Source organism: Phanerochaete carnosa (assembly GCF_000300595.1).
Source record: "Phanerochaete carnosa HHB-10118-sp unplaced genomic scaffold PHACAscaffold_3, whole genome shotgun sequence".
Classification (NCBI taxonomy): domain Eukaryota; kingdom Fungi; phylum Basidiomycota; class Agaricomycetes; order Polyporales; family Phanerochaetaceae; genus Phanerochaete; species Phanerochaete carnosa.
The window spans coordinates 1,533,128-1,547,554 of record NW_006767630.1 but is presented as its reverse complement, the minus strand read 5'-3'; the positions used below and the strand labels follow the sequence as shown (position 1 = coordinate 1,547,554).

The following is a 14,427-nucleotide window of genomic DNA, read 5'->3' as shown; positions in this document are numbered from 1 at the left end:
CATCACGCTCGACCCCCAGCTCGGTCTGCCGACGACGCAGATAGTGGAGACCTTGACGGGCGCTCTCACAACTCCCATCACGACCCCTCTCGCCCTCCCCACCACGACCACTACAAATCCTCTCGCCCTCCCTACCACCACGACCACGACGACCCCGCCCGTTGCTCCTGTCGCAACCACTACCACGCCGCAGCAAGGCCCTGTTGGGGCTCCACCCGCGTCCACCGCAGCAGGTCCAACAGTATACACTTACACGACAACCAATGCCGAAGGTCTGTTTCTGCACTGATCTCTCATAGATCGCCTCTTGATATTCTATTTATATCCAGGCGCCACTATTGGCGTGGTGGACACCTTCACACCGATATTTGCTCCGTCTACACCGTATACGCCTGTTAGTACTGGTACCGTTCTGCAGTACAGCCAATGGCTCAGCATGGTCGGCGGCACCAGTGCTGCCGCAGCAGCAGCTAATGAGCTAAGCAGCGGCTCCCAGTCTCTCAGCCTAAGTGGGAGCTGGCTTTTCACCGCAACCGGATGCCTGGCAGGAATCATGACGGGCGTGTGGGTAGTTCTCGCATGAGAGCTGTCGTTACGTACTTTATCGTTTAGCTCTCGCTTCTTGTTTTGCACGTCGTGATATCGGACCTTTCAAGGACGCAGTATGTTAGCATACTTGTCACCGCACTACGAACAGTGTAGTATTGCTGGGGACTTGTCACTTTATTCTACTTTGCCCATACTTTTGTGGCGCTGAATCACAGATCGCCTCATTCCGTGATCGCGGCCTCACTGCGTAAACTTGGACTACATCGAGTTTGTGATACCCCGCGCTCGTCGAACTACATAAACAATAACCCTCTCGGGACCCCATCTTGTCGCATGGTATCAACAAAGGCCCCAGAGGTTGCTATCGCCTATGTCTTCGATTCATCTGTTGACCTCGCCAATGAATGGGGGCGTGTTCAGCCAACATTGTCTGGACAGTATATGCAACATTTCATTGCACGTTTGCGCGAAGGTCATCCTGACCTACAGACAGTACGCATTCCAGATGCGCATACCACTCAATCTGACTATGCTGCTATGCTTTAGCATCACATCGCACTGGTCTGCTATGCCTCCTCGTCCACTCGTCCGTCGCCGTTACTAGCAAAGACATATTTCACTTCTTTGCAAAATTTGTTCAAGGCAAAAGACCCTTCCACCTGTGGAGCTGGTCAGACAAGTAGGGGTGGCGGTCGCGGGATGGCGGTACTAGAAGGTCTCGTGGCTGCGATTGAGGTGCGTCTTGAATCTATCATCTCTGCGCTGCATTCTTATCTCTTTCCTCCACAGCTATTTGACGTTTTAACGGACTACCCAAAGGTGCGTAGGATATTGTATATCCTTTGGATAACCATCGACCGATATTACCGACAGAGTGCTGCCTCCAAAAACCCTGCTCTCCAGAACCTCATCAAGCACATTGTTCATGTAACAGCATGTAACCCGGACTCTGCAGAGCGGCCGACGTGGAATGTAAATCCTGCGCTAGATCAGCTTACATGGGAGGCGCTACCCTCAGAATTAAAGAAGGTATGTCTCTGTCGGCTAGACATTCGTGCGAATCCTCACAGTTCGAGCCTCCTAGAGGGAGATCAACTACAACCTCATCAACCTGAGGCCATGTCAGAAGCTGGAAGACTTTCATACTGCGGCAAGTCCGAATTTCGGCGCCGCCATGTACGGCTATTGAACGCCTTCATTAGGTTGCAGGTCCGCTGGCCCAGACACCGTGGTTTACGCTCAGGCCCCAGCACACTGCGCGGCTAATGGGGTTCCCTGCGCCTTCTCCGAAGAGTGAGTAATCTCGCCTTCGATACGATGTCTGTTCTAAGTCTGCGCTAGCCCCACAGGGTGTCAAAAGGGCCATAGAAAGCGGACCTAGTCCTGAAGTCAAACGTGTTCGGACCTCAAATCAGGCCTCCCCCAGCACGACCAACTCACCGACTCCTGGAGCTGCTATCGCGCGGCCCGGCATCACCACCACTCAACCGTCTGTCTCACCGCAGTTGAACGTTGCTGCTCAGCCGTCAAGCGGCCCACAAAAGGCGGCCTCGACTCCACAATCTGACGTAACGGCGGTTCTTCAGAATGTCGATATGGAGAAGATGCAAAAGTTGGTCCTCCGGGTCCAGGCTTTGGAAGCAGATCTGAAGCCCAAGGAAGAGATCGCGCGTAACTTGGAAGCTGCCGGGAAAGTTGAAGAGGCAAGGCTCTACCGACAGGAGCACATCCTTCCAATACGGACTAATACGGAAAAGCTGAAAGGCATCGTGAGAACAGTAATGGCAGTGAAAGCGAACGAAAAGGCCGGTAAACCTCAGACGACGTCTGCAGGGGGTGCGGATGACTCCTCAGCGTCCCAGCCGCCCCCTCCCCCGCCAAGCGGCGCAGGCGGCCTCGTTTCTAACACCGCATCTTCCGCCGCCCAGGTCAACACTCTCATGGATACGCCGAGTCTTTCAAATGCCAGGCCAATATCTCAGCCGCAGTTGTCGACACAGACATCTCCTGTGCCACTTCCAGGACCTCCACTGCCGTCGGGCACCTCTCCTCAGGTGGCGGCGCAAATGCGAAAGCTCATTGAGCAGCAGAATCGCACGCCTCGAATACCCTCCGCTGCTTCAGGTCTTTCCACCAATGCTAACATGCAGCCCACGCTACTGGGGATGGGAGCCATACGGCCTAACATCTGGCGGGGGACCTTGACGTGGAAAGGATTTGATGCTACGTCACACGTCCGTCGTGAGCTGCAAGCCACCGTACATATACAGTTCAAGACTGCGCCAGAGGGCCTGTGAGTAGTATTTTCGTCCTGCCAACGGTACTAGCTCATATTTTCACCTAGGGCGGCTTGGCCTCATGCTCTTGGGCTTACCCCAGCACCGCCTGCAGTTCCACCGCTCATGCTGCAAGAATGGGCCAAAGCACATCAGAATCAACCGTTCGCTGGTATAATTACTGTCAATGAGAGTGCCGATGCGCAAGTGAATACAGAGAACTTCAGGAGTCTAGTGCGGTTGCTTCAGGATAGGAATATTGTGAGTTCTCTGACTCAGATATATATCACGATAGTCTGACTTGGACGTAGTACGCAATGGCGGCGTGGCAAGGGCTGGACGGTACAGTAAAAAATCGACTTCTTCTATTCGTCAATCAGGGCAAGCTCCTGGCCTTCTACTTCGCGGCTGGAGTACCTGAATTACCCAAGACGAATCTTCCTCAGCAACAGCAACAGCAACAGCCGCAACCGCAACCGCAGCCAGCAGCCAATAATTTGAACCAGGCCATGCTCAAGCTCTACCACGATCTGCCTAACGAGCAGAGAGCATTGTTGAACCAACTTCCCCCCGACAAACTGAAGACCGCTCTCCAACAGCTGTTTATGACACGAATGGTCACTCTCCGGCAACAGCAACAACAACAGCAGCAGCAGAATCAGCAACTGCAACAGGCGCAGCAGCAGGCGTACATGGGCACTATGGCCGGCGTGCCCGGCGGACAGGCCTCTCAGCAGATGAGCGCACCTATGAGTATGCCCAACGCTTTCGCAGGACGGCCATCCGCTGGATTCCAGGCCGGACAGCAGATGGCCGGGGCGAGCACGATGATGAACTTTGGTCAACCGCAGATGCCTACGAACGGCGTAAATGCACCGAATTCTTTGGGCGGCTTGTCGTTCGGCGGAATGCGCCAGCGGATGTCGGGTAGTGGCGGTGCAGCAGGGGCTGCTATGCCCAATCTCTCTGCCGGCGTGCTCCAGTCGTTCATGCAGCGAAATCAGGATGGGGCGAATGCAGGGATGTGAGGACGGCTGTATTTATGCTAGTGATTGCTGAGGCACGTGCCGGTTTCCACGTGAGAATAGACGCCGGAATTGTTTGCCAATCTGCCCAAACTGAACTCGAATTCGTTCGTCCGCTGTCGCCGTCGTCCTCGCTGTGCTCGGATTATTCGTCGTCGTTCGTCCTGCAGCGTCCTGCAACGCACTCTTGACGGCATATCACTCGTCTTGGCTATTTTGCGCTAGGCTCGCGACACTGCTGCACAGTGGCGGCTCGAACGCCTTGCTATTGATCTCCGGCTTTCTTTATAAAGCCTTGAATAGCTCGCATGCCTCGCCGGGTCGTCGCCTCAGCGACACCAGGTCGCGCTTCACCTGTTGTCTCCTTCACAGACGTGCCTTCGGCGGATGCCACCTATCTAGACAGCCTTTCGACGCTCAGACGACTGTGGAAATGGGTTGCGTTCAGTCAGTTCTTCTACACCTTCGCACCGCTACTCGCCGCCCCGGATATTGCTCTGGCCGTCAGTTTCACTACATTTCATGTGTGTCCCCTCAACTAATAGTACGCTCGGTCACCTATTCAGGACATCGAGGATGACCTTGCGCGGGGAACAGCGTTGTACCTCCCTCGCATTATGCACCGATTGCTCTACACATTGACGCAGGATCGCAAGCTCTCGTGCGTGGTTGCTAATATCTACAAATCATGTTCACTCATTGTTTTGATTACAGCCTGGAAAACTGGCAATCTGGACTGCGTAAGCAATACCTTAGACGCAAACCGGATGCGAACCCCCTGGGCCCTGAGCCTCCTGCTTCGTCCAGAATGCAGTCGCGCGACCCTACGACCCCCATGGAAGACCAAGAGGATGCCAACGTGCCCGAATCGGGAGAGCACCCTCAGGAGTCTTCGCGCCAGTCTGCTACCAAACTTGAGCGCGACAGCACCCCGGAACCCAGGGACGGCGAGGAAGACGGGACGAGTCCCTCGCGAGATTTGGAGGTAGAGGGCGCGAAAGAGGACGAAGCTGGAAGCTCAAGTGTCTTTGTCAAAGATGAGTTTGAAGACGATGCGGAGAAGCAACTCCCGGACATCGACTCTCAGCTGGTGGAAAGCAGGAACTGGCTGGATTTGTCCATGCTCGAAAAGCTCGACTCTCTCTACCTGCTGACGGAGTGGCAGTTTCAGAACCCTCATCGGTTGAGACAGATTATGAAGGATGACGGCGACCATGGTGGTTGGGTGGGTGTATGTCCGGTGTCATCGATGCGTTTTGCTATAACCACATTGCCTCGCAGCGACATGAGCCTATCGGCTGGGACGCAAAAATGAACACCTACTGGCTCATTGGGCGTGAGCATTCCCAGTCGTTGTCAACCATTTCGCCATTTGACCTGCTTTGGCCTCGATTAGCTGACCGTCTTTGGCTCCAACGCGAACCACCCAAACCTCCTTCCCCCCCAAAGCGCAAACGCAAGACTGTTACAAATAAGTCTGCTAACAAAGCTTCCACCAGCAAAGCTATAGTTCAGGAAGACTCTGACTCCGGGCCCGAGCCTGAGTCGTTACCGCAAAAGCGCACACGCACCTCCAACGAACGGGCCACTCGTCAGGTCAGGGCGATCGAAGCCTCTACTACTGGCAGAGGAACTCGTGCTGCAAAGCTTCAGGCCAATAAGAAACTTGATGCCCAAGCGAAAGAGCTTGCCGAATTCCAGAGACAAGCTGCTGCCTCTGAGAAGTACAGCTCGCGTTCTACAAGAAACACCAAGAGTAACGGCGTTACGCCAGCGTCGAGTCAGCCTGTACGCGGTACCAGAGCGAGTGCTCGCCTTCGCGGTACACCTGTAGACGACGACGACGACGACGACGACGAATGGCAACAAGTTCCTGAGGAGTGGCTACAGCAAACGGCTGACGACGCACCTGTTCGGAGTAGGAGAGCAAAACGGATGACCGATTCTCGAACGAAATCGGTGAGACCACCGCGAAGACTACCTGAGGATGAGGCGGATGACGACGACGCGCCGCACACTGGTCTCAGCGACGACGGCGACGTTAGTGAGCTGACCGAGCTGACCGACGATGAGTCCGAACATGCAAAAGACATGGACGCTAAGCTGGACGAGATTGCCGAGACTTCTGCCGTCGCTGAAGCTTCAACAATAGAAGGGCTCCGGCCAATAACAGAAGAGAAATCGGGCGGGCATTCAAACGCTGCTCTTGAAGACCGTATCGTCGATAACACTAGCAATATACCACCGGACTTCGTAGAGTGGGAAGCTGTGAGTACGCGCCCGATATACCTACAAAGCATATCCTGAGATTTTCTGTCCGCAGATTTGTATTACGCTTCAAGAGTGGGAGGAGATTGGGGAGCGTTTCGCGAAGGTTACAAATTATATAGAAAAGAGGCTCCACAAGGCGCTGTCTATGATTGTCCCGGGAGTTGTCGCCGAGTTGAGGGCAAGTCCCTTCCACTACCGTTCGCAGAACGTTATTGATATCCACGACATCTGCAACAGGAGACCGAAAGGAAGCGCAAGATGGAAGAAGCTATCGTGCATCGCAAGCGGTCATCACGCATTGCCCTGAAGGAGACTGAAAAGGAAGAGGCTCGTCTTGCCGCCATGCGAAAGGCTGAAGAGGAGGAGAAGCTTGCGCGACAGCGGCGTCTCGAAACACGTGTCAAGAAAGAGGATGCAGAACGGGAAAAGAGGGAAAAAGCTCGGGAGCAGCGGCGTCTTGAACGCGAGGAGCGGGAACGCAGGGCTCAAGAGCGAAAAGAGCGGGAGAGGTGCGTGCTCGCCCTCAACGTCATGCGTGAAGCTCTGATAGTGCCGTGGAAACAGTGCGCCCCCCACAACGCCAACGGCAAGTGTCGTCTCAACTTCGAGACAGCCCACTCGCACAGCAACACCTAGCGCTAGCGAGTCTTGGACTTTAGACTGCGAAATCTGCGGCAGATGCGGAGTCAATGTGGTATGTGAGTTAGTAGTCCGCTCATAACCCATCCTGATTACCTCGCCCAGAATGACGGTTTGCCCATGGTGTCCTGCGGAATGTGTTCGAGGTGGCAGCATATCCCGTGTCATGATGCGGCTGACGATAAGGCTGGAAGACCTCGACGCAACTGGCAACATGAGAAATTTTATTGTTCGCGCTGCAGACCGGCGGCTATGCAACGGCTGGCGAATGGAACTACTCGCAGTACTTCAGTGACATCACAACCTCGGACGCAAGATCGTTCTCAGAAAGCTCCGACCCAAGCCATGCAGTACAACTCGTACTCGCACCCTACCTCAGACCCGCTTTATTCGCAACGTGCCGCCTATCCCAGTAGTGTGCCTTATAGTCAGCAGTACCCGGATCAGCGCGCGATGGCTTCCGGCTCAATGTACGGAACACAGCAACGATCACAAGCTGGGATCTCTTTTTCGCATTATCAACCGCAGCAACATGCCTTCTCTAGAGGTGCATGGTCAAACGGTTATCCTGCAGACGATAGTCTCGCTGGTGGTTCTATAAACCAGTATAGCAGCCCGTATCAACAGAATGGATCCTATGGAGCCGGGCATCAATACCAGGCATGCCTTGTTTCAATGTCACACGCTATGCACTTGCTAAAGTCGGTTGCGTAGTATCACACTCAGTCTGCGCCGGCCCATTCCTACGGCCGAACACAGCCTCAGGAGACGTCGCCGCGGGTGATGGACGCGCAGTCCATGCACACATTAGGCTGGACAGGCTCCACAGACAGCCGCCATGCGTCGCCCGCTGCACAAATAAGCCCGAGTCACTTCAGCGCTGCTGAGTCGCTGGCGTATATGCAGGGTGGAGCTGCCTCGAGGACCGCGGCCTGGTCCAACGGAACGGTTTACCCACAGCACCCTGTCGGCTCTCCAACATCGGCTGCCGCGCACAGTCACTCTATGAGCAACGGTGGCTATCATTTTCGTCCATCGTAAAGGTCGTATAGTTAGGTATTTATAATGCCGTCGTCTTATTATTGACCCCTTAATTGTGTAGATGGTTTGGTTGAAACTCTTGTAATCGAACCTGACTGGACTGTAAACGTACTATTGTCCTATACATTAATGTTTCGTGTCGAACTTTGAGAGCTATGGCAGCGTGGAGACGTTGCTGTGACTCTTGCTCAACACGTCGCTCTTGCTCAACACATCGAGTTCACAAGCGCAAGAGTAGATCAAACAAACCACAAACGTGATATCAGCTCGTTTCGACAAGGGTAACACGTAAAAGCCTAGATCATGACGGGTCGTTACTTCGTGAGTGATATATAGCGAAATAAAGGAGTAAAGTATCCACATCTCAATCAGCGTCGTATGAGACTCGTGACACTGCGGTTCTTCGAGCCGTTCACCAGCTCGTTACGTAGCCGGCCATCCTCTTCGGGCAGCGCGAGGCTGTTGCGATAAAAGGGGACGACGTCTGCGCTGCTGACGCCTTTCTTGCTATCACCAAGCGCGTTGCCTATTACTGGCATGCTCAGCCGCCGCATCCACCCTTTAGGCTTCTCGGAACGCATCCCGGTAGACTGCATACGAGGAGACACTGCTGCGTCACGAACATTGGTCTGCTCCAGAGGCTGAGCCACCATAGGTGACGGTGGCTGCGACGACAGGCGCTGAGTAAATCGTGGCGACGACGGAGATATCGTGTTGGAAGATGCATAAGGGTGAGCCTGGACAGGTGTCGTCGAAACATCAAGCGAGTCTGGTCGGCCAATGCTCAGAGGCCGCGCACGATCGCTCGTCAAGTCAACCTTTAATCGATTCTGCCTCGCGTTCATCAGCTCAAGTTGCTCTCGCTCTAGCTCTCGTGCACGTTCACGGATCTCCTTCTCCTTCATACGCAAGGCATATTCTTGTTCTCTGAGCTCCAGTTCCTCAAGCTCTTGTATCCGCTGCCTGCGTCGGGTGATTTCGTCGGCCGACGAATCCTCAGAATTGTGGCTGCGCGGTGGCGAGAAGGAGTTGCGACTGATAGCAGGAGCCACGTCTTGCTGACGCATCTCACGAGGGGTCCGGGTTGAGTCTGGAAGCGGCGATCTGAATGCAGTTTGCTCGCTTAGCGTATTGGTTGACGGGTCGTACCGGGAGGCCAGATCAGAGACCCTTTGTGGGAGACGCGGAACATCTCTCGGGGGTGGTGAAGCGGAATCAATCTACGAAATAGCTAACGTCAGATCGGTGCGAGCACCGTAGATAGCTTAATAGCTCACGCTACGAGAGTATTTATCGCGTATAGCGGCAACCACGCTGCCACCCTTGCTCTGACCGGTGTCGCTCCTCTCAAGGGCGGGCTTGACGGGTGCGATGGTAGCGGCCGAGCCGACGGTCCTCTCGCCATTATTCATGGTCCTATGATCGTCTCCATCATCAATATAACCGCCCCGCGGGTGAGGTATGGATAGCTTCCTCAGCTCAGATGGCACGACGGTCTGCTGTTTGTCCGGAATTGCTGAGGACTTGGAGGCCTGTGCACCATCAAGAGGGGCTTCATTCAATGAAGCGAGAGACTGCACTATGCTCTTCGGACTCTCGTGGACAGGAACAGGCGGGGAGCCTGGAGGCGAGCTGAAGTCAAGGAAGGTCGCTGAGTCTTTTCGACTTTCGGCTGGCAGCGATGGAGGTGCCGCAGATAGTGCATCAGAAGTAGACGACACCTGGGAAGGCAATTGTACCGAAGAGGATGATCGAGAAACATGTTGAAGATCAGTCAGTTGGTTAGCTGTCAGGCTGTCGGCGTTGAGCCGAGGGAGAGGGAGATGGGTGGGAGGCACAGGGAAGGAGCCTAAGGACGCTATCGAGTTTATGGAGTAGCTCCTATCTCGGGAGTCTTCGTATTCTGCAGGGATGACTAGGGTGCCCTGCCGAGGCGTGGCTGACTTTGGCGGAGAGAAGTACTGCGGAGACTGTTCGTAGAGTGTATCAGCTCTAGATGTACGCTGAAGAACTGGAGTGGCAAGTAGACGGTCCGAGACACTCTCCATCGTGTCATCGCTCGTTACTTTGTTGGGAGTCAGGTCAGAGTCTACCCTCTTGGACTCATCGACGTCCGGGAGGGGGGGAGGTACCGGGCCAAGCCAGTTTCCTGCATATCAACAATTCAGAAACGCTCGTGCACAACAGGCTGTGAACCAGGGCATACCCTCACATAAGACACGCCATTCTCCAACCCGCCCAACGTTCGGGGAAATACGACGCACGCCTTCGCAGACCCGAAGCCATTCCGAATCTGCTACACGAGACAAGCAGGCCGCAAGGCCGAACAGAGTGACTTCGTGACGCTGCGTCACCATAAGTGAGTGGTTACTGAAGGGAACGATGTCATCAGGCTGCTTTGGAAGCGTAAGACAAATCGAATCGCACTATTTCTCCTGGTTGGTCTCGACTCCAAGAGTGGTAAGCGAATTGATGTAGCGAGCATGTTCTGCAGCAGCGTCGGCGGGGTTCTTCTTCACTTTCTTCTCATAGTTCTGTCCAGCCTGCTTTATCTTGTCGTTGGCGTTGGCTACTTTCTCATCGTGGGTGCGTTCCTCTTTCTGCGAACATCTCCAGTCTCGGTGTTAAACAGTTCTACAAAGCAGTACTCGGACTCACAGCAAGCCTTTTGAACCATCTCTTGACCTCCGTGCTAATTCCTTCGCACTCGTTATCGACGAACTTTGCGAACTTCGAATCCACTTCGCACAGGGTATCGAACACGGTCGCGCTCGCGTTCAACGCGTTAGCTTTGGGTGGGGGACTCAGTATGCCCTTCCGAAGATGACAAAAATGCATACCTGGGACCTCCGAGGTGGCCTTGGCTGACGCAGCATCTCGAAGAGCCCTAGCAAGCTTCTTCTGAATGCCAATGATAGCAGTCGCCGCCTCACTGTAGTCGTTTAAATAATTAACGACAGCTTCAAAAGTCTTGCAGGACTTGTGGATTTCGTTACGCGCAACTAGAGTTGGCGTAGACATGCAGAAGGGGATATCTACATGCAAGGGCTGTGCAGAGAATGGCAGAGAGCTGTCGCTACGGTTCACGTCCTGGACCCTACATGGCCAAACACTCCCAAACTTGGTACTAAAACTCGAGTTGCTAACATACACCAGACAAACGGAGGCGTACACATGGACATATCTTAGGGGAACAAGGCCCTTTGACCCGACGCAACTGCGCGAATGTCTTCGGCTAAGAGATCAGGAACCTCGTACCCTGGAAAATGGCCGCCCTGCTGATGGCTTCGGGTGAAGACCAACTTGGGGTGCTGTGCGCGAATCCATGAGGCGGGAAAGTTATTCACATCGAATGGGAAGCGAGAGTTGCCAAACGGCTTGCTTATCGCCTTGCGCTCCCCGAAAGATTTGGTGTTTTCGGCATATGGTAATGCCGCAGTCATGAAGCTCTGGGTGAGGAAGTAGAGCGACACCGTGGTCAGGATGAAGTCCGCAGCCTCCGGAAAGATGTCTGGGTCGACAAGATCGTGGTACTTGTCCCCAATCCAAGCGAGAATGCCCACGGGCGAGTCATTGACTGCATACCCGATCGTAAGGGGGCGTGTCATCTGCTGGATAAAGTACCCCGACCCGTTCGTCATAAAATGGCTTGCGCGCCCCAAATCGAAGAGTTCGTCCTCAGAGTAAATCTTGCTGTAAACCCACTTCCTCCAGGAAGTTGGCAGCAAGAAGAGCGGAGCTGTGAGCAGGGCCCCGAAAGTCGGGCGGGCCGGACAGCTGGTGAACTCGAGGGCCTTGCAGGCAGGATACTTGTCGGAGCCCAGATTCAAGCAGACCAGGGCACCCCAGTCCCCGGCTTCAGCCATATACGAGGAATAGCCCAGAACACCGGTCATCAGGTGATCGAAGATGCGAGCATTGTCAGCCATCGTCCACTCCTTCCTCGGAGGAGCGGACGAAAAGCAGAATCCCGGAAGAGATGGAGCAACGACGTGGAATGCGGGCTGATCCGCAGGAGGATCAGTAAGGAGAGGGATGATCCTGTGGAACTCCCAGAATGAGCCTAGGAAGGTGTCAGTAACTCTTCGGGGAATAAAAGCGCGCAGGAGACGTACCTGGCCAGCCATGCAGCATGATGAGGGGGATTGCGTCCGCTCTGGTAGATTTTTGGTGCATGAAATGTACAGTCACACCCTCGATGGGGACTGTGAAGTGCGCGAAAGTGTTCATCTTCTCCTCAACCACCTTCCAGTCAAAGTCGAACAGCCACTTGTCCCTTAACGACTTGAGCCACGGAAGGTCCACCCCATAGTCCCAGCTCATGCCATCAACAGCAGGGCGATCTGGAAGACGCGTGTCGGCGATGAGACGCTTCATGCGCTCAACTTCCTCGACGAGTATATTGATACGGAAAGGACGTGGAATAGCGGGGTCGTTCTCCATGGTAGCAATGGAGGCGAGAAGATGTTTTCCAACAGGGACGATGTACGTGGGCTTACAGGATGGCGGGGTGCAATAGATGGACAAAGCGAGCTCAACACCGACCGATCCGCTTTATGACGACCTATGATGACTTCGATGAGCCTTCGGAGCCGCAGGCTCCTGGGAACGCGTTCTCAAGCGGCACGCTAAGCGACGGGTGTTGGTCTTGCCGTGCGAGAATATTGACACATAAAGTTTTAGAACACACGCACGATGTAACATACGGCCGCCTTGACGAAGGGCAGTTGACCTGGCTTGAGCTCGAGGGCCAGGATGCAGCTTGCCAGGGACGTTCGCACGGTAACAACAGTTTGTTTACAACGCTGAAACCCCGCGCCACAGAGCGCGGCCGACAGGCGCCCAAGTGGTAATTGACGGTGAGATCAAATAAGTCAGACCGAACCAGGTCCGAGTCCCTGCCAGAAACTCCGTTGGTGACTACTCTCGTCTCGTCCTCCATCGACATGGACGTCGACGGGCAGCCCTCAAATACATCCCAGCTGCACCCGCCATCACCAAAGCTCGCACTGCAGCCCGCAAACGCCATCGCAGGACCGTCATCGCATCCCGAACAACCGTCTCCGCCAGTCTTCCTGCCTCCTCCACCAGGTCTCTGCTTTTCGCCTCTATCAGCCACTGCGATGCGCTGACGACGTGGCATGTGCCGCATATCGCTTTTTCTTACGTGTTGACAGCGCAGCCGCCATTCCACCCGTACTTTGATTCGACACAAGACCTACTGTCGCGCTTCCAGCTCCTCTCTGCTTACGACAGGTATGTCCGCCCGTATGCCGCTCCGGTCGGCCCAGCAGGGGTAGCCCAGCCACAAGCACCACCAAGTGCGAGCGACAAGGGCAAAGGGAAGGAGCGTGAGGTACTGCCGAGGGACATTGCCTCGCCAACAGCGGCCCAGACACCTGGAGCGGGGAACGATGGTGAAGATGAGGACGGACAGGGCAAAGGGGAGAAGAAATGGAAGAATAACTACAAACATCTTATCAAAAGTATTCCGGGTGCGTATTCCGCTACGTTTGCGGCCACGCTGTGGGAGACATGTTCCAACCACCTATACAGGGAAGCATTCGACAAAGAAGGACGATTATTTAATGACCATGATGCAAGTACCGCCTAAACAACGAATACAAATCCAGCCTTTCGATCTCAGAACACAGAGAGACGCATTTTCCGTAAGCTTAGACGGTCTCAAAGGCGTATGTTTGAACTGGTTTGCTGCTGGTTCGTGCATTGCGTTAATTCATTTTGTTTGATCTCACAGTGGAACATAAACGGGCTGGTGGGTGAATCACCTCAGGCGAAGGAAGACAGGAAGCGAAGAGTGCGTGCCACAAAGCTCTTTCACGTAAGATTGCTGCTGAACACGTTCTTTGTGTGCGCTTCATATACAGAAAGAGCTCAGGAAACTAGCAAAAGCGCAAGGCCAAGCAGGCGTTCAGCTAGGTCTTGGCACGTCCTCAATCTTCCCCACGGCGATCGCAGCCCCCGCGGCCGTTCCATCAGCAAACACGCCAGGGAGAACTGCCACGCCACGGCCGGGGCTGGTGTCTTCACAGCTGCATCCTTCGCAGCCTGCACAACGGGGACACACGCCGGCAGGTGTAGGCACGCCACGACCTACCACATCAGCAGCCTCGACGAATCCTATGCCGCCACAGATGGTAGCGTCCGCGCAACATACACCGATACCGACGCCGGCGCCGACGCCCGGTACGGCCGCAGGTGCTCCTGTAGATGCTTTGAGGGGGATCAAGCGGGAGCGCGAAGGCTCCATAGGTCAAGTCAATGGGACCGGGCAAGGGCAGGCGCCGACACCCGGGGTCACAACAGGAACGAATGGATGGACGAAGCCGCCTGGCGTCATGAACGCGAAAGCGGGCAGCGCTGGTGTCCGACCAAGGCCGATCAAGAAGCAACGTGTGGTATGTGCGACTGGACACACCCGCCGAGGCCCTGCTGGTGAACTGACTGGGAATTTGGCAGGATGTGCAAGGCCAAGCGCGAGAAATCCCCATGCAGCAGCCTACGCCGCACGCATGATTGCACCACTTCGCCGCTCTGCTGGCCGGTGGTACCCTTGATCGCACAAGTCTAGACGACCTACAGTCAGAGATGCTCCGTAAACTGCG

At 54.8% G+C, this 14,427-nt stretch overlaps 3 protein-coding genes across 3 annotated transcripts; 2 read left to right on the top strand and 1 right to left on the bottom strand.

Moving 5' to 3' along the window:
* Window positions 1-129: 129 nt before the first annotated feature.
* PHACADRAFT_251806 (uncharacterized protein) lies at window positions 130-3,920 on the top strand (the record flags this gene model as incomplete). The annotated part of the gene is made up of 10 exons (XM_007393173.1): window positions 130-272; window positions 330-1,041; window positions 1,096-1,284; window positions 1,339-1,368; window positions 1,423-1,578; window positions 1,634-1,699; window positions 1,752-1,842; window positions 1,891-2,842; window positions 2,894-3,086; window positions 3,137-3,920. Coding segments are annotated over exons 2-10 (2,021 nt in total), but the record flags the coding sequence as incomplete, so codon positions are not given.
* Window positions 3,921-3,962: 42 nt separating this feature from the next.
* PHACADRAFT_171122 (uncharacterized protein) lies at window positions 3,963-9,034 on the top strand. The gene is made up of 10 exons (XM_007393172.1): window positions 3,963-4,374; window positions 4,396-4,511; window positions 4,565-5,075; window positions 5,132-5,186; window positions 5,247-6,118; window positions 6,174-6,299; window positions 6,359-6,630; window positions 6,686-6,815; window positions 6,866-7,429; window positions 7,475-9,034. Exons 1-10 carry the CDS (start codon window positions 4,159-4,161, stop codon window positions 7,799-7,801), a joined length of 3,189 nt encoding a protein of 1,062 aa, XP_007393234.1. The 5' UTR covers window positions 3,963-4,158; the 3' UTR covers window positions 7,802-9,034.
* A 27-nt stretch (window positions 9,035-9,061) lies between these two features.
* Window positions 9,062-13,510, bottom strand: PHACADRAFT_139325 (uncharacterized protein). Its single transcript, XM_007393171.1, has 5 exons — window positions 11,917-13,510; window positions 10,642-11,864; window positions 10,460-10,590; window positions 10,229-10,401; window positions 9,062-10,171 (listed from the first exon to the last, which is right to left on the bottom strand). Exons 1-2 carry the CDS (start codon window positions 12,242-12,244, stop codon window positions 10,987-10,989), a joined length of 1,206 nt encoding a protein of 401 aa, XP_007393233.1. The 5' UTR covers window positions 12,245-13,510; the 3' UTR covers window positions 9,062-10,171; window positions 10,229-10,401; window positions 10,460-10,590; window positions 10,642-10,986.
* Window positions 13,511-14,427: the final 917 nt, after the last annotated feature.

Excerpts from the sequence above, each read along its gene's own strand:
- PHACADRAFT_139325 (XM_007393171.1), bottom strand. The coding sequence starts at position 12,244 with ATGGAGAACGACCCCGCTATTCCACGTCCTTTCCGTATCAATATACTC. Across the intron at positions 11,865-11,916 it reads CATGCTGCATGGCTGGCCAG|GCTCATTCTGGGAGTTCCAC; the intron begins GTACGTCTCCTG and ends ACACCTTCCTAG.
- PHACADRAFT_171122 (XM_007393172.1), top strand. The coding sequence starts at position 4,159 with ATGCCTCGCCGGGTCGTCGCCTCAGCGACACCAGGTCGCGCTTCACCT. Across the intron at positions 5,187-5,246 it reads CACCTACTGGCTCATTGGGC|CTGACCGTCTTTGGCTCCAA; the intron begins GTGAGCATTCCC and ends GGCCTCGATTAG. Across the intron at positions 6,300-6,358 it reads GAGTTGTCGCCGAGTTGAGG|GAGACCGAAAGGAAGCGCAA; the intron begins GCAAGTCCCTTC and ends CATCTGCAACAG.